Raw genomic sequence first — 26,936 nt, 5'->3', positions numbered from 1 at the left:
GCACCAGGCTTAGTTAGACAAGAAGATCTTGTTTAGGAAAATAATAATAATAATAATTTTCCTGGAGAGCCTGCTACTAGGAACTCTCCGGTACCTCGCTTTTTTCTTTCTTTCTTTTTTTTTGTTCTGCAGCTATTTTAGCAAGTTTGCGGTAGCCTTGTTAATCAAAAGAATGGCGGTGGGAGGGAGGTGAAATTACAGTAAGGTGTTGGTTTTCATTGTCCAGGAAATAGCAAGTTACGAGCACATCATGTGATAAAGTGGCAGCGCTTAATAAGTTCAGCGTCTCAGAAAAAGTTCTTCACACGAGCCAGAACTGCCTGTCGTTTACTTTCTCAGTCCGGAACGAGCTGCTGCCTGCCTAATTTCCTCCCTTTTCTCTTCCTTTTTGGGAAAAGAGTTCGAAGGGCGAGATGGATTTTGGGGTGATTGTTTCCAAGAGCGTGCTGCTATTTATCAGTTTCATCTTTTGGGTAAGTCTCTGAGAAAGCTTCCATCCTTCTACTCAAACCTTCCTCTGAAATGAACGCGCAGCTTATACAACCGCGCGGAGGATAGTTTGAGGCTTCTAACGCAACCACCAAGCTTGTATTTTGCTAGAAAACTGAAATAGGATGGCGGCTTGAAAGAAATGAAGATTTACTCCCAAGTTTTGCTCAGAAGTAGACAGTTTTTCTGCCGAGTTTTAACTCGGAGGGTTAGCCCAAAAAGATGGCCTATGCACTGGCCTGGTTCTAGTTCATACGGTTCGTAATTTCTAATGTGATTCTGGCTAAGTATATTGTTCGAACGCGGCCATTAGAGCTTGTAAACCATAGTTTCGTGTAAACTCAGTTCCGCGGTTAAATTATAATCCTTGTGCAATTGTTTAAACGTAGTCTTTAGATGCAGTCCGACATCTCTGGGGTATAAAGTAATTTTTGGCTTTTTTTTCTGTTGCAACTGGATTTTTCCATCATTTAGGGGTGAGATGTTGTGATGCCTTTCTTTAGAGATCTCTTAAGAAGTTAAGACCCGTTTTGTTTAAGGTTCTTCCAAAAGAAGCACGTAAAGTTTTTGGAGTGAAGAAGAGAAATACTTTGTTGTTAGAAACCCAAGTTCTTGTTCCAGAGTAAGAGCCACTAAAGCAGTGTTTAGTGGCAATTTTAAGAAAGGAAAATTTGAATTCCCCAAGTTCCCAGTCAACTCTAAGATAGCTGGAATTTTAACTTCCAGAATTCCCCAGCCAATTTGAAGATTGGTGGAGTTCACCTCCTAAATTTCCTGGCCAAATTTAAGATAGATAGCTTTTAATTTCCAGTTCCTAGCCAATGTTAAGATAGGTGAACTTCAATTCCCAGAATTCCCCAGCCAGCTTTGCTGTGGACTTGAGAATATTGAAAAACACTGTACTGCAATGTTATTGTTCAGGAATTGAACATAATAATCTCAAATTAAATCCTAATTCTTGTCCATACTGTACATCACATTGGGTGATTTTTGATTTTTGATGCAAGGATCTCTGGACCAAAAATATACTTCACAGGGATGTTGTAGGGATAAAATACAGTGAATACTTCCTGTGTTGTATATTTTCTGGAATTCTGGGAGAAGTTGTGATGATAAATCAATCAGTGCCTGTCATAAGGAGTAAACCATATAAGGTTGTACAGCACAATTGTGGAAGAAATGACTTTAGGAATAAGGAAGAAAAATGACTTTGAGTCAATGGTTACTCAGAAACTGGGTTTCAAAAATAATCTGGAGAATTGAGTCCTTTCCCACATCCATCTACCCTGTTTTCTCCCCCAAAGCTTTCTATTATGTGTCTTAGGAATGCATCTTAAGTGGATGCTATAGTGAAACAAGTGAAATTAGTAATGGTTGCAGATTTATTGAAAATCATCAATCTATTAGTACTGGTTCTCAGTCTGGGCAGCTAGTATGGTAGTAGCTGGGGAATTCTGGGAGTTGAAGTCCTCACATCTTATAAGTTGCTGAATTCGTACATTCTGTTTCAAGTTCAACTCTTGAATTAAGTGTATTGCAATTCAATTAGGGGTGTGGATGCTGAATACCATGAATTAAAGGGGGAAGGATGGATATGTTGGATTTAAAGTGGTGTTTCTCAACCTTGGCAACAAGATGGGTGGACTTCAACTTCCAGAATTTTCTAGCCACCATGCTGGCTGGGAAATTCTGGGAGTTGAAGTCCTTCCTTCTTAAAGTTGCTAAGGTTGAGAAACACTGGCTTAAAGACAAGAAGGCTAAGGGAAACGTAATCAATCAATCAACCTAGGATAGGTTCCTTCTGCAAGCCGTCTTATTGGAGGCTTGCAGAAGGAACTTATGCCTCTGTTGATATTCCTGACTTCCACAATTGAGGCAGGAAAACTGTACAATGAAAGAAAGTTATGGGAGTGAAGAACTCAAAATACCATTCGAAGAGGAAATCGCAGTTTGGGTATGCTTGTTGGATTGCTGATTCTGCCAAGCTGTTGACCTTGGCTGGGTCCAAAAAAGCAAAACTAGATTGGACCCAGTAACTCTTGAGATTGGAGTTGGAAATCCCAGAGCTATAGATTGGAAAGTTGAAAAAAAGAAATCTCAGAAGGCAATGGCAAAGCACTTCCTCACCTTACCAAGAAAATTGTGTCAGTGTGGTCAGCAGAAATCAAGCATGACTCGAAGATGACTTGACATTTAAAGGAGAAACAGGATACATATGTTGTTGATCTTACTAACCGCCGATCTTCACACTGGCTTCCCAAACCACCTGCATCATCTCGGACAACAGTGGTGAAAGCCACATCTTCTGTATTAGGATTGGAGGTGTTGGGGCTGTTTCTCAAAATCTGGATTCCTGAAGTAACCCCAAACGCCCAGCCAAGGGTTGGGGTTTGTTTTTGGTTTTGGCAGAGAAAACAAAATGTAGAGTTCTCCACAGTGGGGGAAGGGGAATATTTGCTGGACCTTATAACCATTAAAAGTGTGCTAGGTGCTTCAAAACTGAACTTTTGTACAAACATTCACATACGGGATGTTTATGTATTCCTTACAGCTGTGTGTCAACTTTGAACCTGGCAGCAACTATTTTTCTGTTCCTCAGTTTCCACACAGGCGGGGAAGGAGGTGGGAGTGCCTTCTAGACATGACAGAGAACTTTCTCCTGAGAACCAAGGTCACTTCTACTGGTAACTGATAAGGCTGGGGAAGGAGTGCCTGGAAAGCCTGACAATTAACTCAATTGGCCAACATGACCTTGTGGCACTTGGGGATGGGGCTATTTCCTAGTTTAATTATACTGAAAATAATTGGTTTTCCATTGAAGCTGTGCGATATGATATACGCAGTAAAGAAGACCTTGGAGAAGGAGCCCAGTCTTTGGAGTTCTGATCTGCTTGGGTTCATTAGTCGGAGCCTTGACACAGTGATTCCCAGCCTTCGTGACTATAAGATATCTGGACTTCAACTCCCAGAATTCCCCAGACATGCTTTGCGAATTCAACTCAAGGGCATCTTGATTTTACCCTGCACTAGGTTACTAAGACACGCACACATGGAGTATTTTTTAATATGACACTGAAAGGAACCTTGTCATTGTTGTTTGTCTATATCAATGTTTCTCAACCTTGGCAGCTTTAAGATACATGGATCTTAAAAGTCTGTAGGTCATGGTAGTCCCAAGATGTTTTTCAAGAGGCAACTGGACTTGTTTGTTTTTTCTTGTTTGAGGATGTTTTGTTTCTCATCCAAGAAGCTTCTTCAGCTCTGACTGGATACATGGATCAGCTCCCAGAATTCATACTGACTGGGGAATTCTGGGAGTTGAAGTCCACTCATTTTAAAATAGTTAAGGCTGAGAAACACAAGTCTATGGTGTCAGTGAAAGTTTGTGTTCATTAGCTATGGAGGATCTCTCTTACAACATGTGGTTGGGGGGGTATATAAATGTTCTACCACCCCAAAATTAGGATGGAGTTCTACTCTCACTAGTTTGTTTCTTGTTCAGTGTAGGGATCCAAATTCAGGGAGGCTGCTACCTCCTTAAGGAATTGAATTTTTCTCTGTCATTGATGGGAATTACCTTTTTCTGTAACTGGACACCCCTTCAGGGTATTTAAAAGCACTATCACGTTCCCTCTTTTTTCAAAGCTAAATATTCTCAGCTTTCAATTTCCAGCCTGCCCTTGTTTCTCTCATTCCTCTCTTCTGTTCCAGTTTATCTAAGATCTTAAATTATGTAGCTCCAAACAAGACATGGATCAAGGTCAGGCTGATAAATGCAGAATGGAGTAGAACCACTGCCGTATTTCCATAATTAGGGACACTTTGCTTCTATTCAACTGCCTCTTCGTCATCTTCTCATTCTTCTTTCATTGCTGAAAGTTCCCCAACCATAACAAAGAAGATCTTGTTCTCTAGATGCCACTGCAGGGCAGGATTGGAAAAGGGTTGCTTAAAAGGAGGAAGGTCCAGATCAGTTCTGAAGGAACAGTGTGCCAGATCTGAACATGGAATATTTCCCCACCCTGTTTGAATTGTTCAGGCTTAAGAGGAAGGTTGAGCAGGGCTGCAGCTGTCAAAAATTCCCTCTTCTGATCTACACTGTGATTTATGACCTTCTGAAGCAAAGCTTGTGGAAGGAACAAGGCCTTTGAAGCTTCTGCATTTGACATTCTGGTGCAAGGAAGATCTTCACAATTGCAGCCCTGTTTTATCTTCAAACTCGATCTGGGTGTGTAATGGCACAGCTTGCCCTCTCCTGTGCCAATTCAACAGGGTGCAAAGATGCCTCAATTAAAGGAACTAAACAAAGCAGTTCTGCAATTTCCATGTCTATTTCTCTTTTTCAAGTTAAATTTAAATCACAGCTATAAGATGGAAATTTCCAGAAGAAAGAATCACATCCATTATGTTAGTTTTTTACTTGGCATTTATGCAAATTTAACAAGGAAAAATCCATCTTAGCTTGGATTGGATACCTCACTGGGCATGCACACAGCTCACAGCTGATTTTGGCCCGCTTTAAGGCCTTTTTTAGCCTTCCAAAGGCTTGAAGGAAGGCTTCTGCAGGCTTTGCAGGCCGAAAACTAGCCCTGTTTCGTCACTTCCTATTTTTCCAAAAATACCTCAAACAGGCGGAAAAGGCCTCAAACAGGTGGAAAATCAGCTGTGAGGCGCACACATGCGTAGTGAGGTAAGTTTTCCTGTGGCTCGCATGTTGGCACAAATGTATCTGAGTGCCACCTGTGGCACGCTGCCATAGGTTCACCATCACGGTCCTGGACCATGCCATGAATTTCCAATACAGGTAGTCCTTTACTTATTAGTGGTCACTTATTGTGGTGACCCACTTTATGATGGCCTGGTTCAATTATGGTCGTGACTCGAGGAATGCCTCTGCTCACTTCCCCTTGGAGGCCAAGATATCTCTCTTATTTTTTTTTCTTACTACAGAGGACAAAATATTGTTTTCATTTAGGAATTTCTCCTCCTTTCCTGAAGCCCTGATGCTACCGGTGGATAGTGTTAAAATTAGGTTTGAAAGCTCTGTTGGTTGTGCTTAAATTGAATTAATTCCATACTCATTGCAGATTAAAAAATGGGTTTATGCTGAGCTATATACATAGCAATGCAGGGATGCAGAATTGAGACTAAACATTGTTGTTAGATGTGCCATCATACACAGCACTCAAATGAAAGAACCCCCTATTTCCTTCCAACCTGCATCTTCCTTCTGTCTGAAATCAAAAAAGTTTAATGTCAACTCTTAAAATAATTCTATGGTCTTTTTAGAGTTGCCAACAGAAAGGGAGGGGGGAGCAGTGCGGCAGCTTGCAAAACCGGAACTGCATTCCATAAATGTTTTCAAAGATAGTAACTAGGTGGCCAAAGTTTCTGCCCTGCAAAATTCTAACTCGAGAGCATGATTGATGACTCTTGGCTATGGATGTGTCCCATTGGAGAATATGAATTACAATATACTCGGGGTTGGGGGAAACCAGGGTCAAGGATGACAATGAATGATGTGTCTCAGAGTTGCTACACCCAGGCAACGCTGGACCTTTTAACTCCCAATAAATCCTTTTTAAGTTTTGGAAGTTTGGCTCGAGACTCATGATTTAAATGTGGTTAAGTACCGGAATCCTGACATTTAGCTTGGAACTGCAGTATCATGAGAATGGCCCGGGGTCTATGACAATTGATGGTGGCCCCTTGGCCCCGCCCACATCACCCTGGTCACCCTGCCCCAGCCAACTACCGCGAGTGTTTCTGATGATTTGTCTTTTTTGGCCAATCGCCTGGGGCCACACGGGAGGGGGAGATGGGGGAGCAGTGATGGGGGAAGGGCAGATGGGGAGGAACATACGCAGTAGGTTGGCTAGGATGCGGGGGCAGGGTGAGGAGGGGGGGCAGTCGGTTGCAGGCAATTGTCACATTCCAAATGGCAACCACAGGAAAAATATCAGATAAGAAAACTGTAGGAAAATGCAATCTTGAGATCAAAATTAATAGTAGGAATATTGCTTCTACTGTGCATTTGGGAAGCCTGTTGCCCAGGACCGGATATAAAACACCAAAAGTAATCCTCAACTTACGACGGATTGTTTAACAACTATTCAAAGTTATGACGGACCCCTAAAACACTATTCAGAGTCCCAATATCGCATGATCACATTTTGCGCACTTGGCAATTGACCTGCATTTACAACCATTTGCAGTGTGACTACAATTTACAATATTTTTGCCCCAAACCGGGCATTATTTCCAATTTCCTGCAAAAGCCACCTTATAGTGAAAAATAACTTCTCTTAACAATCATGGTATTTGCTGAAGGATGGGTTTGTTTAACACCCATAACATTCACTTAAGGCCTGTTTTGCTGGCTTTATAACTGCTGTGTTCACTTAACAATCATTGCAAATAAAGGTCCTAAAATTAGGCACAGTCACATGGTGACTTATTTTTACGACTGTTATGACTTGCGACCAAACTTGGGCTCAGTTATGGTCATAAGTTGAGAATTACCTGTAATGTGAATTGGTATTAGTTATTCTGTATTTGGAAAGCAGTGTGTGGGAGTGCCTTTCCATATATATATATATTTTAAATATCTCAATTGGGGAGATAAAGCAACTTGCCACAACATCTGGTAAAAAAAATACCTTGGTTAAAGCGTTGGAATTCTACTTCGTTCTTCTAATTTGTATAACCAGCTTATTAAGTTGTAGCAGAGTTTAGTTAAATTACATCTTCTAATCCTATTAATAGGAATGTTCCCATTTCACAGCAAGGAATACGGAATACATTTACATAATGAGCTTTTGCAGCCAAATGATTACTACACAGCACGATTTCCTCATAAAGTTTCCGTAATTATAAGAACAGATAGAAGACTATTTGAGGAATCTACATTAAACGTAAACTGCGGGAAACTACCCCTGCTGAAAAATTCTTGATTTATAAAAAGTGTCTTGTTTTTAACCTGGCGGGTGGCCTAAAGAGAACTGTACAAGTAAAGTAAGCACATTGTCTTGTGATAGAAATTGGAAACTGTGAGTAAGCATCTTCAAATGTTTTTTTCCCCAGCCACTTACGTCATTGCAAGAGGCAAAGATAGGAGAACCTCATTTCTAGATTCTTTTATAGGGCTGCTAAAGCATTAACAACAGACGGTCCTTGCCTTACGACCACCATTTGAGCCTAAAATTGATGTTGCTAAGTGAGACATTTGTTTAAATGAGTTTTGCTCCATTTTACGGCATTTCTTGCCTAATTTGCTAAGTGAACCGCTGCCGTTGTTAAGATCATAACATGGTTATTAAGTGAATCTGGGTTCGCTTAATTGCTTTGCTTGTCAGAAAGTTGCAAAATGATCCCAGCACACTGCAACCGTCATAAATGTGAGTCAGTTTTATTATTACCTTTATTGTCAGATTACAACATGTGTACAATGAGATTGGCTGAGCCTCCCTTCGTGCACACCCCCCAACACAAGTGAGGACAGTCCCTAACCCAGACCCAATCTTATTACACTAGGTGACCTTGTTGCACAACGTGCCATACCTGCAAGTCTATCATACTATGTTGACAGGAAGTTATTTTCCATTCAGGAGTCTGACAGCCCACAGGTAGAATCTGTTCTTCAGCCTGTTGGTGCGGCTGGCTATGCTTCTCTATCTCCTACCCGATGGTAGGAGAGTGAAGAAGTGCTGACCGGGATGTAAGTCTGTTGTGATTAGCCGGCAGCAGGTGTGGATGGCTGAGGAGAGCAAGGACTCAGATGAGGGGCCAGGACCATTAGGGAGTGGACTGTTGCCTTCAGAGATTGTGGGGGCTGGCAGCAGCAATGAGAAGGTTCCCAAGGGGCCTGTGCCAAGTCTGTATGCGTGCAGGATTGCTTGCAGGAAAGAGCAGCTGCAACAGCATGGGTGACTCGGGAGTAAGGCTGCAAAGTAATGGCCCCTCCTTCAAGAAGATAAAAGCCAGGTGTGAAGCTAACGTTCTTTGAAGGAAGCAAAGACATTTTGAAACTCAGCCTCTTGGATCTTAAGTTGGTATTTGAAGACTCTTGTATTGTGAAATATTTCTTATCTGTGATTCTTGGCAGTCTAGCATAATTTTGGCAAGGTTTGTGCTTATCAAAGTTAATTACCGTATTTCTCATATAATAAGGCTGGGTCTTTTTTTTTGAGCCTCGAAAAAATGGCTAGGCCGTCTTTTGGGGGGTGACTTAATTTCTCCCCCCCCTTGCATCTTCGGGCGGGCAGGCAGCGACGGTTTGGATGTTGACCTCAGCATTGGTGGGGCACTTCGTATCGGGGTCAACGCAGGCAGCACCATATCCAGGTATGCAACAAAAGTACTTCCTAACGGCAAGCCCCCCCCCCCCCACCATTCCACCCCATTTCGCATGTTTTAATATAGGCCTTAATTTGGGGGGAGGGGCTTAATTTCATTTCATGCCTATAAAACATGCTGGGACTTCCTATTGAGGGAGGCCGTGTTGTTGGAGAAACAGGGTAGTTTGCAGCAGCCTTTTAACCGGGGATTCGTAAGACTCATTAAAAGGTTTCTGTTCCCTTTGGTTATTTGTTTTATTAGAAAAGGGTTTGGGTCAGAACAGAGTCATCCCTGAGGATTTCCTCACTCTTCTAAGGCAGTGAGCCCATGTGAGGTCATCAAGTGGTACCAAGGAACAGCCCACAATGTTTTGTGCTGTGCTAATGTCTTTCTATCCGGGGCTGTCAAGCAGCATAGCACACTGTCATGCAATATGTGAGGACACTTTCTATTGTGGACCGGTAAAAGGAGGTCATCAGTCGTTGCTCCACTTTATTCTTTTGCAAGACTCTAGGGAAATGGAGTTGCCAAGCCTCCGAATGTAAATCACATGACCCCGGGGATACGATAACATTCATAAGTTTGAAAAATGGTCATAAATCACTTTTTTCAGTGGCGTAACTTTGAACAGTCACTAAACGAACTATTGTAAGCTGAAGACTTGCCTGCGTTTGTAAATATAATAAAGGCAAGATATAAATATTAAATATATATGGTATTTCAACCATTGGTTGAAGTCATTCTTACGCCAACATATACTCAATCTCCGTACAACTATTAGTGTAGCTCTCTTGCGTAAGGCTATCTTCTGGATTTTAGCCAGAACAATGGATAAAAGTTTTGTTAGGATTGGCTGCTAAAGGGTAGGCTAAGAGTACTTATTTTTCTTGCTTCATCTCTGAGGTCAAACAGGACTGAGGTTTTCTAAACTTCGGGTGATCCAATTTGCCTGCCCTGCTAACCCTTTGTGCTCATTGAACCTCTTGATATGAAGATCCCATTTTGAGTGTACTTGTATGAAGAACCACAAGGAAACTCCTTGAGTACCGGGGAGACTGAGAAATGAATAAACAAATTCTTGTTTGTTTGATGTCCAGATGTTTGGACATCAAGTTACACCAGCCACGAGGACGCTGGGAAGGTCTCCAGGATTGCAACACGCTGGGAAAAGCTTCACTAGGAAAATGTAGGTAGATGGAACTCAAACGTGTTCTTGAGTTTCTACAACATATACCAGAAATCCTCTACTTACCAAAGTTCATTTAGTGACCATTCAAAGTTACAACGGCACCGAAAAAAGTGATTTACGGCCATTTTTCACACATATGACCGTTCAACATCCCCATGGTCCTGTGATTTACATTCAGATGCTTGACAACAGACTCACATTTATGACAGTGGAAGCATCCCGGGGTTCATGTGATCCCCTTTTGTGACCTGACAAACAAAGTCCATGGGGAAGCCAGATACACTTAACAAACCATTTTACTAATTTAAGAACGGCAGTGATTCACTTAACAAATGTGGCGAGAAAAATCGTAAAATGGAGCAAACTCAACAGATTTCTCACTGAACAACATAAATTTTGGGCTCAGTTGTGGTCATAAGTTGAGGACTACCTGTATAGAGATGTTAGTTTTGTTTTCTATCTTGCAACCGAAAACGTGATGAGTAATTTTCCGTTTCAGTCAAGAATGGTAGTGCTCCAGTTGCATTAACACTTAATTTTCTTTGGAAACATACCCATCAGCAAAATTCACCAATAATCAGTAATAATTATAAGAGAAAGATGATTCAGAATCTACATCTTAATTTGAATGAACTATAAAGTGAGAGAGAATGTGCAAGCTTTCAAATTCTGTAAGATTCTTCATCAGGCAAGATTTTATGAAAAACTAGCTGGATACCCTGCTTTGCGATGAAACTTTGTGATCGGGCTATGCAGGAGAAATTCAGTTCACAATCTGTTGGCTCAGTAGTGGTTGGCGATTGATACACATAAGGGAATATCGCTCCCGCCGCCTTGAGTCCAGAAGCAGTTCCGTAGGTAGAAGGCGTACACATTTTGGTGAGGTACCAACATTTAGTACTGTAAGAAGCCCCAAACTGCTCCTGAGTGAAGGAGTGGAATGCCTGCCAATTTTTAACTGAGGTAACGGAATGTGAGGCAACTGGAAGTTGGAACAGAATTTTTTTCAGATGGGAAGCGGGAGTAGAACTCCTTAGCATCAGAGCGTGTTAATAATAATATAACGAAATATTAGTGCTCTGTTGGTCATTTCGAAAATTCCTTTCTTAGTGAGCACCTAGAAGCCAAGAGGAACATACGTGCCAAATTTCAAATTTGTAGGCTTTACGATTCTGAAGATTTTGTGATGAGTGATTGGTATTTGGCTTTGATAGATAGATAGATAGATAGATAGATAGATAGATAGATAGATAGATAAGCTATGGGGACGAAATACAGGTACGCCTCCACTTACCAACGCCATTCCGCCGCAGATTTTTCAATGCTAAGCGAGACAGCTGTTAATTGAATTTTGCCCCATTTTATGATCGATCTTGCCACGATTGTTAAGTTAATCACACAGTTGTAAAGTGAATCTGGCTTCCCCACTAACTTTGCTTGTCAGATGGTCGCAAAAGGGGATTGCATGACCGCAGGGCACTTCAGTGGGCACTTCAGTGGTCATAAATAAGAGCCAGTTGCCAAGCGTCTGAATTTCGATCACGTGACCACCGGGATCCTTGCAACCGTTATAAGTGTGAAAAATGGCTGTGTCACTTTTGTCTAAGTACCCGTTGTAACCTTAAATGGTGACTGAATGAATTGTTGTAAGTCGAGGACTACCTGTAAGTCAGCTCAGTCATTAGGTGACATCTTTGAGCTATTTACAGTACACTCTTCCCTGATTTGGCTTGTGGTCACTCATAGCTCTGGTTAACAGCCACACTCAAATCACTTTCAACCGAACACACAGGCACAAACAGGGTTCCTTTGGAGTTCATGGAGACTCAGAGAATTTAAAGTAACAAACTTTACTGGTCGTAGTTCTCTCTCTCTCTCTCTTTCTTTCTCTCTTTCTCTCTCTTTTACACACACACACACACACACCCCTACTCCCATCCTTGTGTAGGTTGGGAGGCACTACCCAGTGGGACTTGGCAACAGGCATGTGCTTATCATGTGTTTATGATCATTTGGGGTCATGTGATTGCCGCTGTGACTTTCCCAGCCAGCTTCCAACAATCAGTCAATTAGAGGGGGAGCTGGATTCACTTAATGACCATCGCATGACTCACTTAACAACTGTAGGGACTCTCCTAATAATGATAAACCAGGTTGTAAAATTGGGCACCAGTCACCGAACAATCGCCTTCCTTCGCAACATAAATTCTGATCCCAATTATGGCCATAAGTAGCTAAAATAGAAGAACCAATGGTATAATTTGACCTTTAGTATGCCAAATAGAAGGGATGCAGTGGCGAAGTGGCTGAGCTTATCGATCAGATAGGTCGGGAGTTTGGCGGTTCGAATCCCTAGCACCGCTTAACTGAGTGAGCTCCCGTTACTTGTCCCAGCTTCTGCCAACCTAGCAGTTCGAAAGCACGTAAAAATGCAAGTAGAAAAATAGGGACCACTTCGGTGGGGAGGTAACAGCCTTCCGTGCGCCTTTGGCATTTAGTCATGCCGGCCACATGACCACGGAGACGTCTTTGGACAGCACTGGCTCTTCAGCTTTGTAACAGAGATTTGCACCGCCTCCTAGAGCCGGAAACTACTAGCACATCTGTGCGAGGGGAACCTTTACCTTTACCTATGCCAAATAGACATTGAGTTCAATTGAGTTCTCCTTGAGTTCAATAAAGCTAATGTACATAACAGGATAACAGAGTTGGAGGGGAACTTACAGGTCTTCTAGTCCAACACCCCCCCGCCCCCGCCCGTAGAGTTTTGAAGATAACTAGGCAGAGGAGGAAAATGTTCAGTTTTTAAGGGGATGACAAATTATGATTTACATCACATGAGTTTGTCTCATGTGGCATAATGGTCTTTTCAGTTTTGATTTTGTATGTGATTAAGAGTCAAGTGTTTTATCTGTTGTTCATCCATGCATTCCTTCACTCATTAGATGAAAACATGCCTTTCCTTAAAAACATTCCGGCACAAGCATAACCAGTTCTCGTCACCAGTTTTTCTCCTCAACAACCAACTTGTAGTCAACTAGTAAGTTTCCATAGCTGTGAGTAGACTTGAAAAACAAGCTCTTCCCCCATCCTTTTTCCAGTACTTCAATTTGGACATCTTACCGGCTTTCTTTTTATATTTTTATTTATATTCCACTGTGCTTTGCCAGTTTTCAGAACTGGTTACCAGAATGTATGTGGTAGATCAGGGCTGGGCATCTTTGACCTCTTTAGGATCTGTGGACATCAATTCCCAGAATTCTATGCTGGCTCAGGAATTCTGGGTGTTGAATTCCTTAAGTCGTAAAGAGGCGATAAGTTGCCCATCCCTTGGTACCTAGAACTGCTCGTGAGTGACTACAAAGCAGTGGTGGTATTCAAAATTTTTTACTACTGGTTCTGTGGCCGTGGCTTGGTGGGCATGGCAGGAGAAGGATACTGCAAAATTCCCGTTCCCTCCACACTGCAGGGAAAGGTTACTGCAAAATCCCATTCCCACTAACCTGCTTTCTAGTTCCATTCTCCTGTGCAAGGCAACCAAAGAAGACCCAGCCGATCAGCTGGGACTCGGGAGGCAGAGAAGAGATGGGGTTGGTGGGGCCAGTCAGAGGAGGTATTTGCCGGTTCTCCAAACTACTCACAATTTCTGCTACCGGTTCCCCAGAACTGGTCAGAACCTGCTGAATACCACCTCTGGTACAAAGGGATTATAGATTTAAATTCAGTGTAAGTGCAGAATTTCAAGTTATGAGTGCCAGTTTGTTAGGGTTAGAGAAACTGGGTGACTGGGAAGTCTAGTCCCATTTCGAGCACAAAACCAGCTGGGTAACCATGCTCCAGTAACTTTACCTTAGCCTAGGAAGAAGCAGGTAAGGGCAGATCGCTCAGTCGCTCAACCTCCTGGCTCAAATGCCTATTGAATAAGCCTTTTTCTCCTGTCTCATCATTCTTCAGGCATCTGACCACTTTGCCATACAGGTGTGGCTCTGTGTGGCTCATTGGCAGTATTGGCTTTCTTGGCAAGAGAAGTGGGGACATCTGTGGCTAATGTTTCAGAACCCCACACCTCATGCTCAGTTCGTATCAAGGTGTGGAAGTTGAATTGTGGCAACTGGACTTCAAGAAGTCACTTGCCATGACTCAGCTTCCAGATAACTCTACCCAGATGACTGAGAATCTTCTTTATAAGAAGGTAAACAAAAATGAATTATGATGCACACACACAAACACAGAGTAGAGTAGAGTAGAGTAGAGTAGAGTAGAGTAGAGTAGAATAGAATAATAGAATAGAATAGAATAGAATAGAATAGAATAGAATAGAATAGAATAGAATAGAATTCTTTATTGGCCAAGTGTGATTGGACACACAAGGAATTTTCTTGGTGCAAATGCTCTCAGTGTACATAAAAGAAAAGATACATTTGTCAAGAGTCAAGAATCATAAGGTATGACACTTAATGATAGTCATAGGGTACAATAAGCAATCAAATTATACTAGGAAACAGTCAATATAAATCGTAAGGATGCAAGCAACAACGTTACAGTCATACAGTCACAAGTGGGAGGGGATGGGTGATAAGGAGTGAGGAGAAGATTAATAGTAATAGTAGTGCAGATTTTGTAAATAGTTGGACAGTGTTGAGGGAATTATTTGTTTCGCAGAGTGATGGTGTTTGGGAAAAAACAGTCCTTGTGTCTAGTTGTTCTGGTGTGCAGTGCTCTATAGCGTCGTTTTGAGGGAAGGAATTGAAACAGTTTATGTCCTGGATGTGAGGGATCTGTAAGTATTTTCACAGCCCACTTTTTGACTCATGCAGTACACAGGTCCTCAATTGAAGGGAGATTGGTAGTAATTGTTTTTTCTGCAGTCCTAATTACTCTCCGAAGTCTGTGTCTGTCTTGTTGGGTTGCAGAACCAAACCAGACAGATATAGAGGTGCTGATGACAGACTCAATCATTCCTACAAACACACAAACACACACACACACACACTCACATCACATACCGTTTAGAATACTTAGCAGAGAAAAGAATCTTGAGAGTTAACAAGGTTGACTCAATACCGTATTGAGTGGTGTAAAGCTGTTACAGAATGTAGTAGTTCTTCTTCATCTCCTCCTAGAAGGTAACAAAGAAAACCAGTCATGGAGAGGATGCGTACTGTCCCAGACAATATTGAGGAGCCTGTTCAAGCATTGTTTATATGCTGTGTCCTGGATAGAAGGAAGTGAACAACCAATAATCTTTTTCTGCTGTCCTTACCACTCTCTGCACAACCTTCCTATCCGAAACAGCAATACCTCCAAACCACACAGTAATACAATATGAAAGTATAAAAGTATAAGTATAAATTAGATTTTGCTTGAAAATGGGTGGCTGACAGTGACATGGAATCTGGGGTGAATCTTCTATTAGACACTGTTGGAAGGAGTCCACTGGGTTTATAGAGGAGGTGGGGTGATAGAAGATCTCCTAACTTAAGCTGATTGTTTGGATTACACTTTGAAACCATCTCCTTATCTTTTAAAGGGTGCAGCAGCTGGACTCCTCTATGTTGGCGCGCACGTCCTCAACGCTTACAAGGAATATGACCCTTTTCTTCAGAACCGAGATGCTCTCTTGCCCCCTATCATCATCATTGCCGTTGCTGTGGTCATGCTGGTCATTGGCATAGTTGGCTGCTGTGCCACCCTTCGTGAATCCAAGATTGGCCTTGGAGTGGTAAGAATAGGACCTGGCAGCTGGTGGTCCCATTTATAACAATACTGTCGCACAGAGATGATGCTTGAGAGCGGTGCAGTGGCCTAGAGGTGGAGCTCTCACCTCACAATCAGGAGACTGTGAGTTCAATCCTAGATAGCGGCAGATATTCTTCTCTCTGGGCACAATGAGTAAATATCTGCTGTGAACTCTGCACTGGCGACAGGAGGGGCACCCGGCCAGTAAACACTCAGCTCCATTCAGTTGACTCCTGACTCCACTCCAGTGCAAGAGATTATGGCAAGGGTCTTCAAACTTGGCAAGTTTAAGACTTGTGGACTTCAACTCCCAGAATTCCTGAGGTAACATGACTGGAGGGGGGAATTCTGGGAGTTGAAGTCCACAAGTCTTAAAGCTGTCAAGTTTGAAGACCCCTGGATTACAGGGTCACTAAAAGACTAAAAATAAAAAAAAATGGAGGTGGTGCTGGAAGTGGACAATGAGATTATCCCATTCCCAGTCCCTCCATTTCTGGACTCTTAACGGTTGCCTAGTAGGAAGGGATATTTTTTAGTAAATGATGAGATTCAAATAATCCAGAAATCTCTGAAGCTTTTCAACTAGCTTGAGGGTTGATTCCATCATGCCAATAGATTTCTAAAAAACCCTTTTGCCTACAGTAGCATTTACCAACCTTGGCAACTTGCAAACATGTAGACTTTAACTCCTAGAATTCCACACATCTTGAAAGAGGGTGGATCTTTCCACAGAACAAAACATTCCAGAAGTTGATTTGTTGGCAACATCTGGAGAAGATCACGTGTTTCACTGCTTCTTAAGTCTTCTTCTTTTCTTTCTTCAGTTCTTGGTCATTATCCTGCTGATCTTCACTGCAGAAATGGCAACCTTTGTGCTTGGATTTGTTTACAAAGGAAAGGTGAGTGAAAATATCTAAATACCATCCAGGTAATAAAACAACACCAGCCGTCCTCAACTTAACAACCATTCGTTTAATGATTGTTCAAACAGTCGCTAAGTACAACAGCACAACTTTTCAAATGATCAAGTGTTGCCTTTTTAAATTGAATCACCAGTGCTTAAACCCTTTTTATTAGCACCTGCAGACAAGGACAGCAAAACCTCATTGTTTAGAGGTGCTCTTATTTGAGATACAAATCTTGCCTTTTTAAGGCTTAAAGCTTTCCATTGCATTTCAGATGGATGAAAAGATGCGATGTAATGACAATCTCTGCCTTTCTTTTCTTGTCACAGATAATAGCTGAGTTCCATGACTCTATGTCGAAAGCATTTGCAGCCTACGACGGAAAATCAGAAAACTCTCATAGTGTAGATTACCTGCAGCAGGAGGTAGGAAAACTGGTTTTGGGGCTAGCATTTTGTCTCAATTCCTGATACGACGCTATTGGTTTTGGAAACATGAATGTATTTTTATTCTGCTGTATGGTCATTCTGGTTGCAGTTTCTCTAGTCGGTGGCGGTTTTGTTTTTAAGCACAGAAATTTGAGTTGGATTAGAAATATACATTTTAAAAAAATTATGGAACTGTGGCCTATCAACATAAATAGCAGACAAACATAGGTCTGTGTTGTGGTTAGCCAGTAGCAGGTGCGGACGGCTGAGGAGAGCGAGGACTCAGATGAGGAGTCAAGACCATTAGGGAGTAGACTGCTGCCTTCAGAGATTGTGGGGGCTGGCAGCAGTGAAGAGGTTCCCGAGGAGCTTGTGCCAAGTGCACATGTGCGCAGGATTGCTCCTAGGAAAGAGCAGCAGCATGGGCGACTCGAGAGTAAGGCTGCAAGGTAATGGCCCCTCCTTCAAGAAGATAAAAGCCAGCTGTGAAACGAACCTTCTTTGCAGAAGGCAAAGACGTTTTGAAACTCCAGCCTCGTGGACATTCCAGTATCCTGAGTTTGTGTTTGAAGATTCTTGTATTGCAAATTATTTCTTGTCTGTTATCTTTGGGCAAGTCTCACAGTTTGGCAAGGCTTATACTTACCACAGCTAATTATTTTGCAGAAGCATTACAAGGTTTCTGTTCCCTTTGGATTGTGTTTGATTTATTGGAAAAGGGTGTGGGTCAGAACAGTTTGTGATCCCGAGATAAAAGAAAAATAACAAATCCTCTGTAAAGTGAATAGAGACAGGAAGTCTTTACAGGCAGTCCTTAACAGCAGTTCGTTTAGTGACCAAGTTACAGTGGCACTGCAAAAAATGACATCCATTTTTCATACATATGGACATTACATGACTATGTGGATGCTGCAATCAAAATTCAGATGCTTGGCAACTGACTCATTTTTATGATGGTTGCAGAGTCCCAGGGTCATGTGATCAGCCTTTGAGACCTTCTGACAAGCAAAGTCAATGAGGAAGCCAGATTCACTTAACCATATTACTAACTTAACTGAACCTCGGTGGCGCAGCGGTTAGAGTGCAGTACTGCAAGCTACTTCTGCTGCAGCCAGCTGCCTCTGCAATTTGGCAGATCGAATCTCACCAGGCTCAAGGTTGACTCAGCCTTCCATCCTTCCGAGGTGGGTAAAATGAGGACCCAGATTGTTGGGGGCAGTAGGATGACTCTCTGAACCGCTTAGAGAGGGCTGTAAAACACTATAAAGCGGTATATAAGTCTAAGTGCTATAGCTATTGCTATTAACAGCTGCCATGAGGTTTCCAAATCAGGTAGGTAGATGATGGATGGATGGATATGGTAGAGTTTGACACCCCTGAGCTAGAGATTAATTTAAAACAATGGCTACACTAGGTTTATTAACCTGTTTGCTTTCCAAGGTTTGGATCTGTAATTCCTAGCCAAGTTGGAGGGCATCACATTGGAAGGACACTGGTTTGCTAAGACATGGTTAAGCCAACGTTTATTGACTAAATAGTGACCATAGATTTCCAAACTCACCAAACCTTAGACTTGGTTTATAACTTAGAAGGATTGACTCACATTGTATGCTGAACCAAAACCATTTTGCCCAGTTCACAAAGATCAGGCCATTCTTGTGCATAAATTCATCTAATTCTTTCACTTTATTTTTGCAACATTTACCTGAAGTTAATGTTATAAAATATTCAATAAGTTTTAGCTTTGATTGTAATTTTTTAAATCTATATATTCCATGTTAGGATATTTTCTTTTTCAGCAGAAATGTGGACAATATTAGTGTTGTGATGAATGGCTCAGTATGAAAGAACTTATGCTAGTGTTGCAAAGCAGATAGTTTTGCTTCCAAAGCAATGGTTGCATTTAAACAAGTATTTCCTGATCATGTGAAAAAACACAATATTCTCAATACATTCTTGTTCCGTAAATTAGTTGTACAGTGCTGATACTATATTTAGAGAGATTATTTTAGAGACCAGTTCTCTTCTTAATCTCACTTTTTCAATTAGCCTAAAAAAGGAGGGAGGGAGGAAGGAAGGAAGGGTTATACAGTCAATTTATCGTTGCGGTGACCATATTTTCTTGAAAAAAGGACAAACCAGAAAAAGAGGCAAATATGAAAGAGATTCATAAAGGTAAAACATTTTAATTCTTTGTGTTTATAACTTTGCTTTACAAAAGAAAATTCAAGAGCAAAACCAAGGGAAAAAAAACTTGTAAAAATGCATATTGTAATAAAGGTATATAAAATTGAGCCCTATATATAAATTATGAAAAAGGCAATTCAGTGTCCATATTTTTCACAGGAATGTGAAAAACTGTATACTATAGAACCATTTGTACAGGAAACAATAAGTGACTAAAAAGAAAGGACAAAAGTGATTTTGTAGAAAACAAGTCCATCTAAAAGACAACTTTCTGAAATAAAGCTCTGTCCTTACAATAAAGAACGTACGGTCACTGTATATGAATTGGGTTTTCACCAGAGGGATTAATCTTTCGCAGAACATAACGAAGAATCTGGTGAGAATCTTTTAATAAAACAGAAAAGTTGAAGGTCTGTTTGGCCCTTAGATAGGAGGCTCTGAAAAATAAGTTATTTTTTAAAGCTAGACAAGGCAATGAAAAACTACTTTATTGCCAAATAAAAATTGGTCGTGCCCACATAAACATCACAAGGGAAATAAAGTTGAAGCAATTTTTTTTCTTTTCATTGTGAAGCATCAGCAACAATAGTTCGAAGTTTCTGGAAAGTTCTCCAGTATACTGTTTCTGGGCAGGACTCTACACAACACAGAATTACCAATTTCAGAACTTGATTGCAGTGTTTTTCTAAGGAGGAAGATAATCGATATATTATATTATGAGCTACGGTGGCGCAGTGGTTAGAGTGCAGAACTGCAGGCTACTTCTGCTGACTGCTGGCTGCCTGCAATTTGGCAGTTCACAGCTCACCAGGCTCAAGGTTGACCCAGCCTTCCATCCTTCTGAGGTGGGTAAAATGAGGACCCAGATTGTTGGGGGTGATATGCTGATTCTGCAAATACTTAGAGAGAGCTGTAAAGCAGTATATAAGTCTTATTGCTATTATGGCTCTTACTGAGCAATTCTTTACCAGACGCATGGAATTCTGGGGGATTTTGCGACTTGTTATCCTAGCACATCGGGCAGGTATCACATTCTGGAGAAGGTGACCTTGAGGGATAAGCCCTCCAAGTCTCGGAGGCAAATGAACTGAACTTTGGATGTGCCTCTTCCAACCCCAGTTGTTGCTCTTTCAGCTTCAGTGTTGCGGTGTCCAGAACTACACTGACTGGACTGGGACCGAGTGGTTCAACACTAAAGGAAACCACACTTTTCCTCTGAGTTGCTGCAAGCAAGGTCCAACTTCCAAGAATTGCACAGGACAACTAAGTGAGAAGGATCTTCTCAACACCCAAGTAAGAGCATTCAGACTTTGCTTGAGTTTGACCGAAGCTTGTTGGAAACAAGAATTTAAATTGTATGAACCAGCTTCCTGCAGTGGTTATTTATTTATTTTTTGCTTGGCTGTCTGTGTTTACTTATCTTATTCTGGAATATATATTTCCTGCTTCATGTGCAAAATTTCTCTGCCTATGTGTATGTGGAGATTCTCAGTCATCCAGGCCATGGTTGTCTCAAAGGTGTTTTTTTTTTTTTTTCAAAAGACAACGGGACTATGTTTTTAAGAGCCGTGGTGGTGCAATGGTTAGCATGCGCTATTGCAGGCTGACTCTGCCCACTGCCAGGCATTCGATCCTGACCGGGTTGATTCAGCCTTCCATTCTTTTGAGGTTGATAAAATGAGGACCCAGATTGTTGGGAGCAATATGCTGACTCTGTAAACCATTTAAAACACTGTGAAGCAGTATATAAGTCTAAGTGTTATTGCTGTTTTTTTCCCTTGAGGAAGGAGAGGCTTCTAATCCAAGAAGCTTCAGCAGTTCTGGCTAGACAGTGGTGGTGGGGAAATGGAAGGATTAGTTCTGACAGGATTTGGGGTGTTTGTGGAAGGATTGTATTTCTTTGCAGTCATATATATGTATATATAATTGTAAGGAATATAATACCTCCTATCAGAACTAATTCTTCCATTCCCCCCACCACCATCCAGCCAGAATTGATGAAGCTTCCTGGATGAGAAGCAAAACGTCTGCTTCTTACTCAAGGGTCAAAAACACAATCCAGTTGCCTTTTGAAAAAGCACCTATGAGAGTCCTCTCCCTACATTTACTTTGAAGAAAACTCTTTGTCTAGCAGTGATTTCATATTTATGGATTGAGCTGATGAAAACCAATGGTATGCTATCATTAACTGGTGGAATTTACTGCCCCAAGATAGAGTTTCATCTACTTTGAGAGGAATAGAATAATCTAAACCATGGGTGTCAAATTCAGTTTCATTGAGGGCCGCATTACAGTTGTGTTTGACCTCAGGGGCCAGGGAGGGCGTGGCCAGCTTGATGTCACTCTTGTCGGGGGCACCTGTGGTGGCCTGAGCACTCTTCCAGTGGAAACAGGATCCCGAGCTCCATTTTTGGCTGCGACGGCTTCCTGCAACCCTCTGCCAGCGAAAACTGAGCTTGGGAGGGCCGCCTGTCGCCTTCACAAGCTTCATTTTTGCTGGTAGAGGCACTGCGAGCTGGTCCTTTGCTGTTTCCAGGATGGCCCACAGGCCAGATTTAAGCACCACGCAGATCAGATCCGGCCCCTGGGCCTTGAGTTTGACACCCCTATTCTAAACTCAAGAACGACAAATGGTGATTTTCCAAGCTGAGTCCTTTATTGTTCTCACACCTATAGACAAAATCTTGAAAGATGTAGACTCTATTATCTGCATCTACAATATACTCTGGGAATTATAAAAGGGGGAATTATTAGTGTTCATCCTCTTTCTATCACACATAATATCTGGGCTGAGTTGCCTCTTATTCCTCTGGAATGCACCCTCTCCCTCCTTAGGATCCACTTCCTCATTGCAGTCTGTCATCAAGTCTCTGATTGGCTACTGTGAAAAATATAGGAATGGACTAGATCTGTGTTTCTCAGCCTTGGCAGCTCTTAAGATGAGTAGGCTTCAACTCATGGCTGGCTGCAAAATTCTGGGAATTAAAGTCCATCCATCTTAAAGTTGCCAAAGATGAAAACATTGTATACTAGATGAACTTCTGGGCAGGTCCAGAGGCCTTGTGCCCTTATCCTTATAGAGCCGTGGTGACGCAGGTGGTTAGAATGCAGTACTTCAGGCTAACTCACTGCTCACTCCAGCAGTTCAATTCTGAGCGGCTCAAGGTTGACTCATCCATCCTTCCGAGGTCAGTATAATGAGGACCCAGATTGTTGGGGGCAACATGCTGATTCTGTAAACTGCTTAGAGAGGGCTGTAGAGCCCTATGAAGTGGTACAGTGTATAAGTCTTAAGGGCTATTGCTATCTTTTTACCAAGTTCTTGAACAAAACTCTTTGAACTTCTCAACAAAGCTCTTTGTACTTATGTGATCAGTTCTTCCCCATTATCTCCCCTCACTACAGGGCTGTGAAAAGATAGTAAATCTTGGTGACCTGCTCAACTACGCGATGCTCATTGTCTTGGCTTTTGCCATTGTGAAGGTATGTGTGATTGCCAAGTTTGAGCATGCTTCTGAGTTGGGTTTATTGTTCAAAGGACATCCGGGGACTGGAAAGAAATAACTGCATGACGGACATGAAATGGTCCCAATCCACTTTCAATCTGAATGGCCTCCTCTTCTCGTTCCCATCCTGATTTGGAATAAACAAAACAAAAAACAAAAAAACAAACAAAAGAAAAACAATAACACCCCAAATTGGCTGTTTCTGTCCAGATGATAGTGATCTTGGAGGCTTCCTGCAATCTCAAGGGTTTCATAGATGGTTGCTAAAGAAACATGGCCTGATCCTACCAGTCCCTTCTAATGTTGTTTTGATTCTAAAGGTTTTTGTCTTTTTATTTGCTCAATTGAAAACTCCACCTTCCAGATTAAGTGGAACATTCCAAGGGCTCTTCCCTTCCCTTCAAGTGTTTAAGCAATAAACACTCATTCAATTATATTTCTATCTCTGCCTTTTCTAACCTAATAGGTGTCTTTCCAGGGAGAGTTACGAAAGTGATTAATTATTTGCTTGGTTCTTCCATTATGAATAATCACACCTAGCCCTAATCCACAAATAGCCAGTGGTTTCTTAACGTAGAGTTCATGCAGTATTTATTTTATTAGCCATGATTTACAAACCATGCCATCTAGCACCATACTACATTCCTTGCTAAGTCCTGGTTGTTGAATAAACTGTAATGGACTGAATCCAAACAGTACATCAGGCTACAAACCTTGGTTAGAAACTATATTATGCAGTAAGCCAAAACTAAGCAAGTTATGGAATCAACCCCACTATTAAATTGTTTGCATCATTGCTCTGGTGTTAACCTGGACCTGCAGGCAAGTTAAAAAAAAAACCCGACTGCATAATATTTTGGACTCCAACTTAGTGCCTTTTGATTGTTTCTGAAGAAGTGGGAAGACAACCTGTATCCCTCCAGACATTTTGGTCTATGGATCCCATTGAGCACCTCCATGGCACTTCTGTTGTTTTATTATGAAACCAGAAACATCTGGAGAACATCAGGTTGTTTAGCCCTGAATTAAAACTACCTGGGTATTCTCCACTCAGTTCCCCACTCGATGTGTTGCACACCAAGGATTGTGCTAACTGGAATGGATAGAGCACATACAGATAGTCCTTGCCTTATGACCGTAGTGGAGCTTGCTCATCGTGTTCGTAAGTTGTGATGATCATATAACAGGTCAGTCACGTGACCAGACTGATTTTACAATCTTTTATGAACACCATGGTTGTTTAGTAAGCCATTGGTTTGCTTTAGGCCAGTTTAGCACCAAACTGGAAGTAAATGGTTGCCGAGTAACCAGCATGTGGTCACATGACCGCAGGGGAGCTTTGGAACTTCAAATCTAGGTTGTGGGTACCTCCCCTAAAGGAGGTGCATCGGAACTTCCAACGGTTGCTAAGCAACTGGTCATAAGTTGAGGACCACCTATAATCCAGAATATCTAGAGGACACTCAGAAGGACAACACTGAATTTGATAGAGAAATGAGAATTAATAGATGTGGAGAGAATGTTAAGGGGCAGATTTCAGAGAAGACCAATCTATTTTCAAACTGTAGATTTTGTAAAAGTTGCCACGTATGGGGTCCTTCGTGGTCTCTGAGCTTGATGGCTTTCTTATAAGCGTTTCATTACCAAACTAGGTAACATCACCAGTGCTGTCTAAAACTAAATCTCAGAATCAAAGAGGCCCCAGAGTCTGAATGGGCGGTCAACATGTCCAGCCATCCACTATCTATTGCAAAACACAATATTTTACAAAGAGGCCTCCACTTCAGTACACTAATGCTAATCCACTAGAATTCTAGAAGGAACATTTAAAACCAGTAGCCCTGATGATGTTATCTAGTTTGGTAGTGAAATGTCTGCAAGAAAAGCTGCCAAGCTCAGAAAGCATCAAGTACCCTACAGTTTAACCCCTGACCTAACAAATATTCTCTTCGAGCTATGTACGCAGACTGAAAGATTAATTACTGTGGGGTTTTTTTTCATTTCAGTTTTTTGGAATGCTGGGAATCTGCATGTTGGCCTGCAAGAAGGAAAACCAAGGGTATCAGTCCTTGAGCACCGGAGTGTTTGCCTGACCAAGAAATAGAGGACCTTTCCTTTTGGGATCTCCATGAACAAAAATGGAATGATGTCTTGAGTAGAAAGAATTAACCTACTTTTTATGAAATCCCAAATGAGATTACACTGGTTTTCGGAAGTCATATTAAAGGTGAAATAGTTGGCATTAACATCCTGATTAAGCCTGAGATTTGTCTGATGTAGTTGAAATTAAGGTGCCCTTTTTTAAACAGCAGATGGAGACATTCACCAGAAAAGGCAGACCAACGCCTGTGATTTCAGTGTCTGATATAATTCGTGAATCTATCTTTGAATAGACTTTAAAAAAATTTTTCTGCCCAAGAAACACTTTTTCCCAGATTGGCTGGGCCATTGGCATATGGTAAAGAGCTAGGTGTTTATAGCAACTTTCTAAAATCCAGTGGAAATGGCTAAATGTTAGACATGTTGAAATCCACTCTGAGGTAAATGTTGAGAACGTAGCATGCCTTGGATTGAAGCTGGACTCTTCTCCCAAGAAAAAGTGCAGGTATGAATGCTGAGAATTGCATTTTCTCTAGACTGACATTTTCTGGAGTAATTTGGGAGATTTACACTTTAGGCAGATTTCATCTTGGAGTGATCAGCTTTCCTAACAGAATATCCATTACATATCTGATCATGTAAATTCTTTTGCTCAGAAGTTGAGTTAGGTCAGAAATGCATAAAGGTTCCTAATCTCCTTTTTTTTTTTAGCTCATGATGTTCAATGTTGAATTCTGGTGGTAAAGATCCCCCAAACTGACAATTCATACAAGGGAAGCACAATGAATTTGTAACATAATCCCTAAAATAGGCTTCAGACTTTAAGCGGGGAGTGTCCAACCTTGGTAGCTTTAAAAATTTGTGGACTTCAACTTCCAGAATTCCCCAACCACCTACGATTGCTGGAGAATTCTGAGAGTTGAAGTCCACAAGTCTTGTGAAGGTTGGACATGCCCGTTTTACTCTGCTCTAAATATCAATCATTGCCTTATCTCTGAAAAAATATATTTATTCCTTGTTACCACTGCATCCTTAGTTCTGGTCTGTCAAAACGAAGTACAATTCCCATCTATAAATTTGTTGAGCTACAGAACAAAATTAGAGTTGCTGGAATCCTTCAGAAGTCATGGTTTAATTACGTATTCCCAGCCATATCTGCATGGAGTAGTTATGTATTCCAGAAACACCAGGTTAGAGAAGGCTGATCTAGGTGTATGTGATTTGATTTTTTTTTTTTTAGTCTGTATTCACTGGATGCTCCAGTTTGAATCCAATCTATTTTTGGCCCAATAATCCAGGATGCACTGCAGTTGAGTAAAATTTCAGGATGTGCCTGGAAATATATTAAAACTGTGATGCTACTTTCATTCCAATATTATTCTGCATTCTTGGATGGCATTAAAACAATTTCTCCAGATGAAGGATGTTGACTTGCTGGGGCACAAACAGATATATTCTTCATTTTTTGTCCTCTTGTTTTTGTAAGCAGAGAAACAACTTACATAGCATATGTGTTGCTGGGGGGGAAAGCAACATTTTTGGTTTTTCAAACCATTTCTCTTTAATTGTTGAGTATTGTATGGATACTTTACATAAAGAGCCTCCTGAAACCTAAATAAAATACTTCAAAAAAAAAGTACAGCATTTTATTTCATTTGAAAATAACAGGAGAACTGAAATAGCCAGAGTGTAAAATAGTAACACAAGGACACTTAAGATGTTTTGTTTGAACTTGATTTCTGATTACTTCACAGGCAATGTTGAAAATATGGAAGGACTTTGCTAGTGTCCTGTTTTGGAATTATTTCCTCTCCCCTCCATTTTTAATGCATTTTCTGGGTTTCTATTGTACATAGAATGGCAGAAATATTAAATGACTTTTCTACAACTTGTTGTGGAATTCAACTACCACATACAATAAAGTCTCTTAAGATGAATTTAGGCCCTTCTGATTCCACTTACACTTCCATGGAGCTGGCAGTATTGGTGCTGTGTACCAGTAATTACTCCCTTCTTGAATTTTTTTAAAAAATATCCCAGCCTAATCTTGAGTTCT

At 41.3% G+C, this 26,936-nt stretch overlaps 1 protein-coding gene across 1 annotated transcript; it reads left to right on the top strand.

The window, feature by feature from the left end:
- Nucleotides 1-25,026, top strand: LOC113445673 (tetraspanin-36-like). The gene is made up of 7 exons (XM_026714972.2): nucleotides 1-473; nucleotides 15,546-15,737; nucleotides 16,579-16,653; nucleotides 16,989-17,084; nucleotides 20,409-20,567; nucleotides 22,680-22,757; nucleotides 24,787-25,026. The coding sequence occupies exons 1-7, from the start codon at nucleotides 414-416 to the stop codon at nucleotides 24,871-24,873; spliced, it is 747 nt and encodes a 248-aa protein (XP_026570757.1). The 5' UTR covers nucleotides 1-413; the 3' UTR covers nucleotides 24,874-25,026.
- Nucleotides 25,027-26,936: the final 1,910 nt, after the last annotated feature.

The sequence above is a fragment of the Pseudonaja textilis genome, chromosome 2 (assembly GCF_049901715.1).
Source record: "Pseudonaja textilis isolate UNSWEBS1 chromosome 2, rPseTex1.2, whole genome shotgun sequence".
In the NCBI taxonomy this organism is placed as follows: Eukaryota; Metazoa; Chordata; class Lepidosauria; order Squamata; family Elapidae; genus Pseudonaja; species Pseudonaja textilis.
Note: the sequence above shows the minus strand (reverse complement) of the source record. Positions and strands in the feature narration are given on the sequence as shown.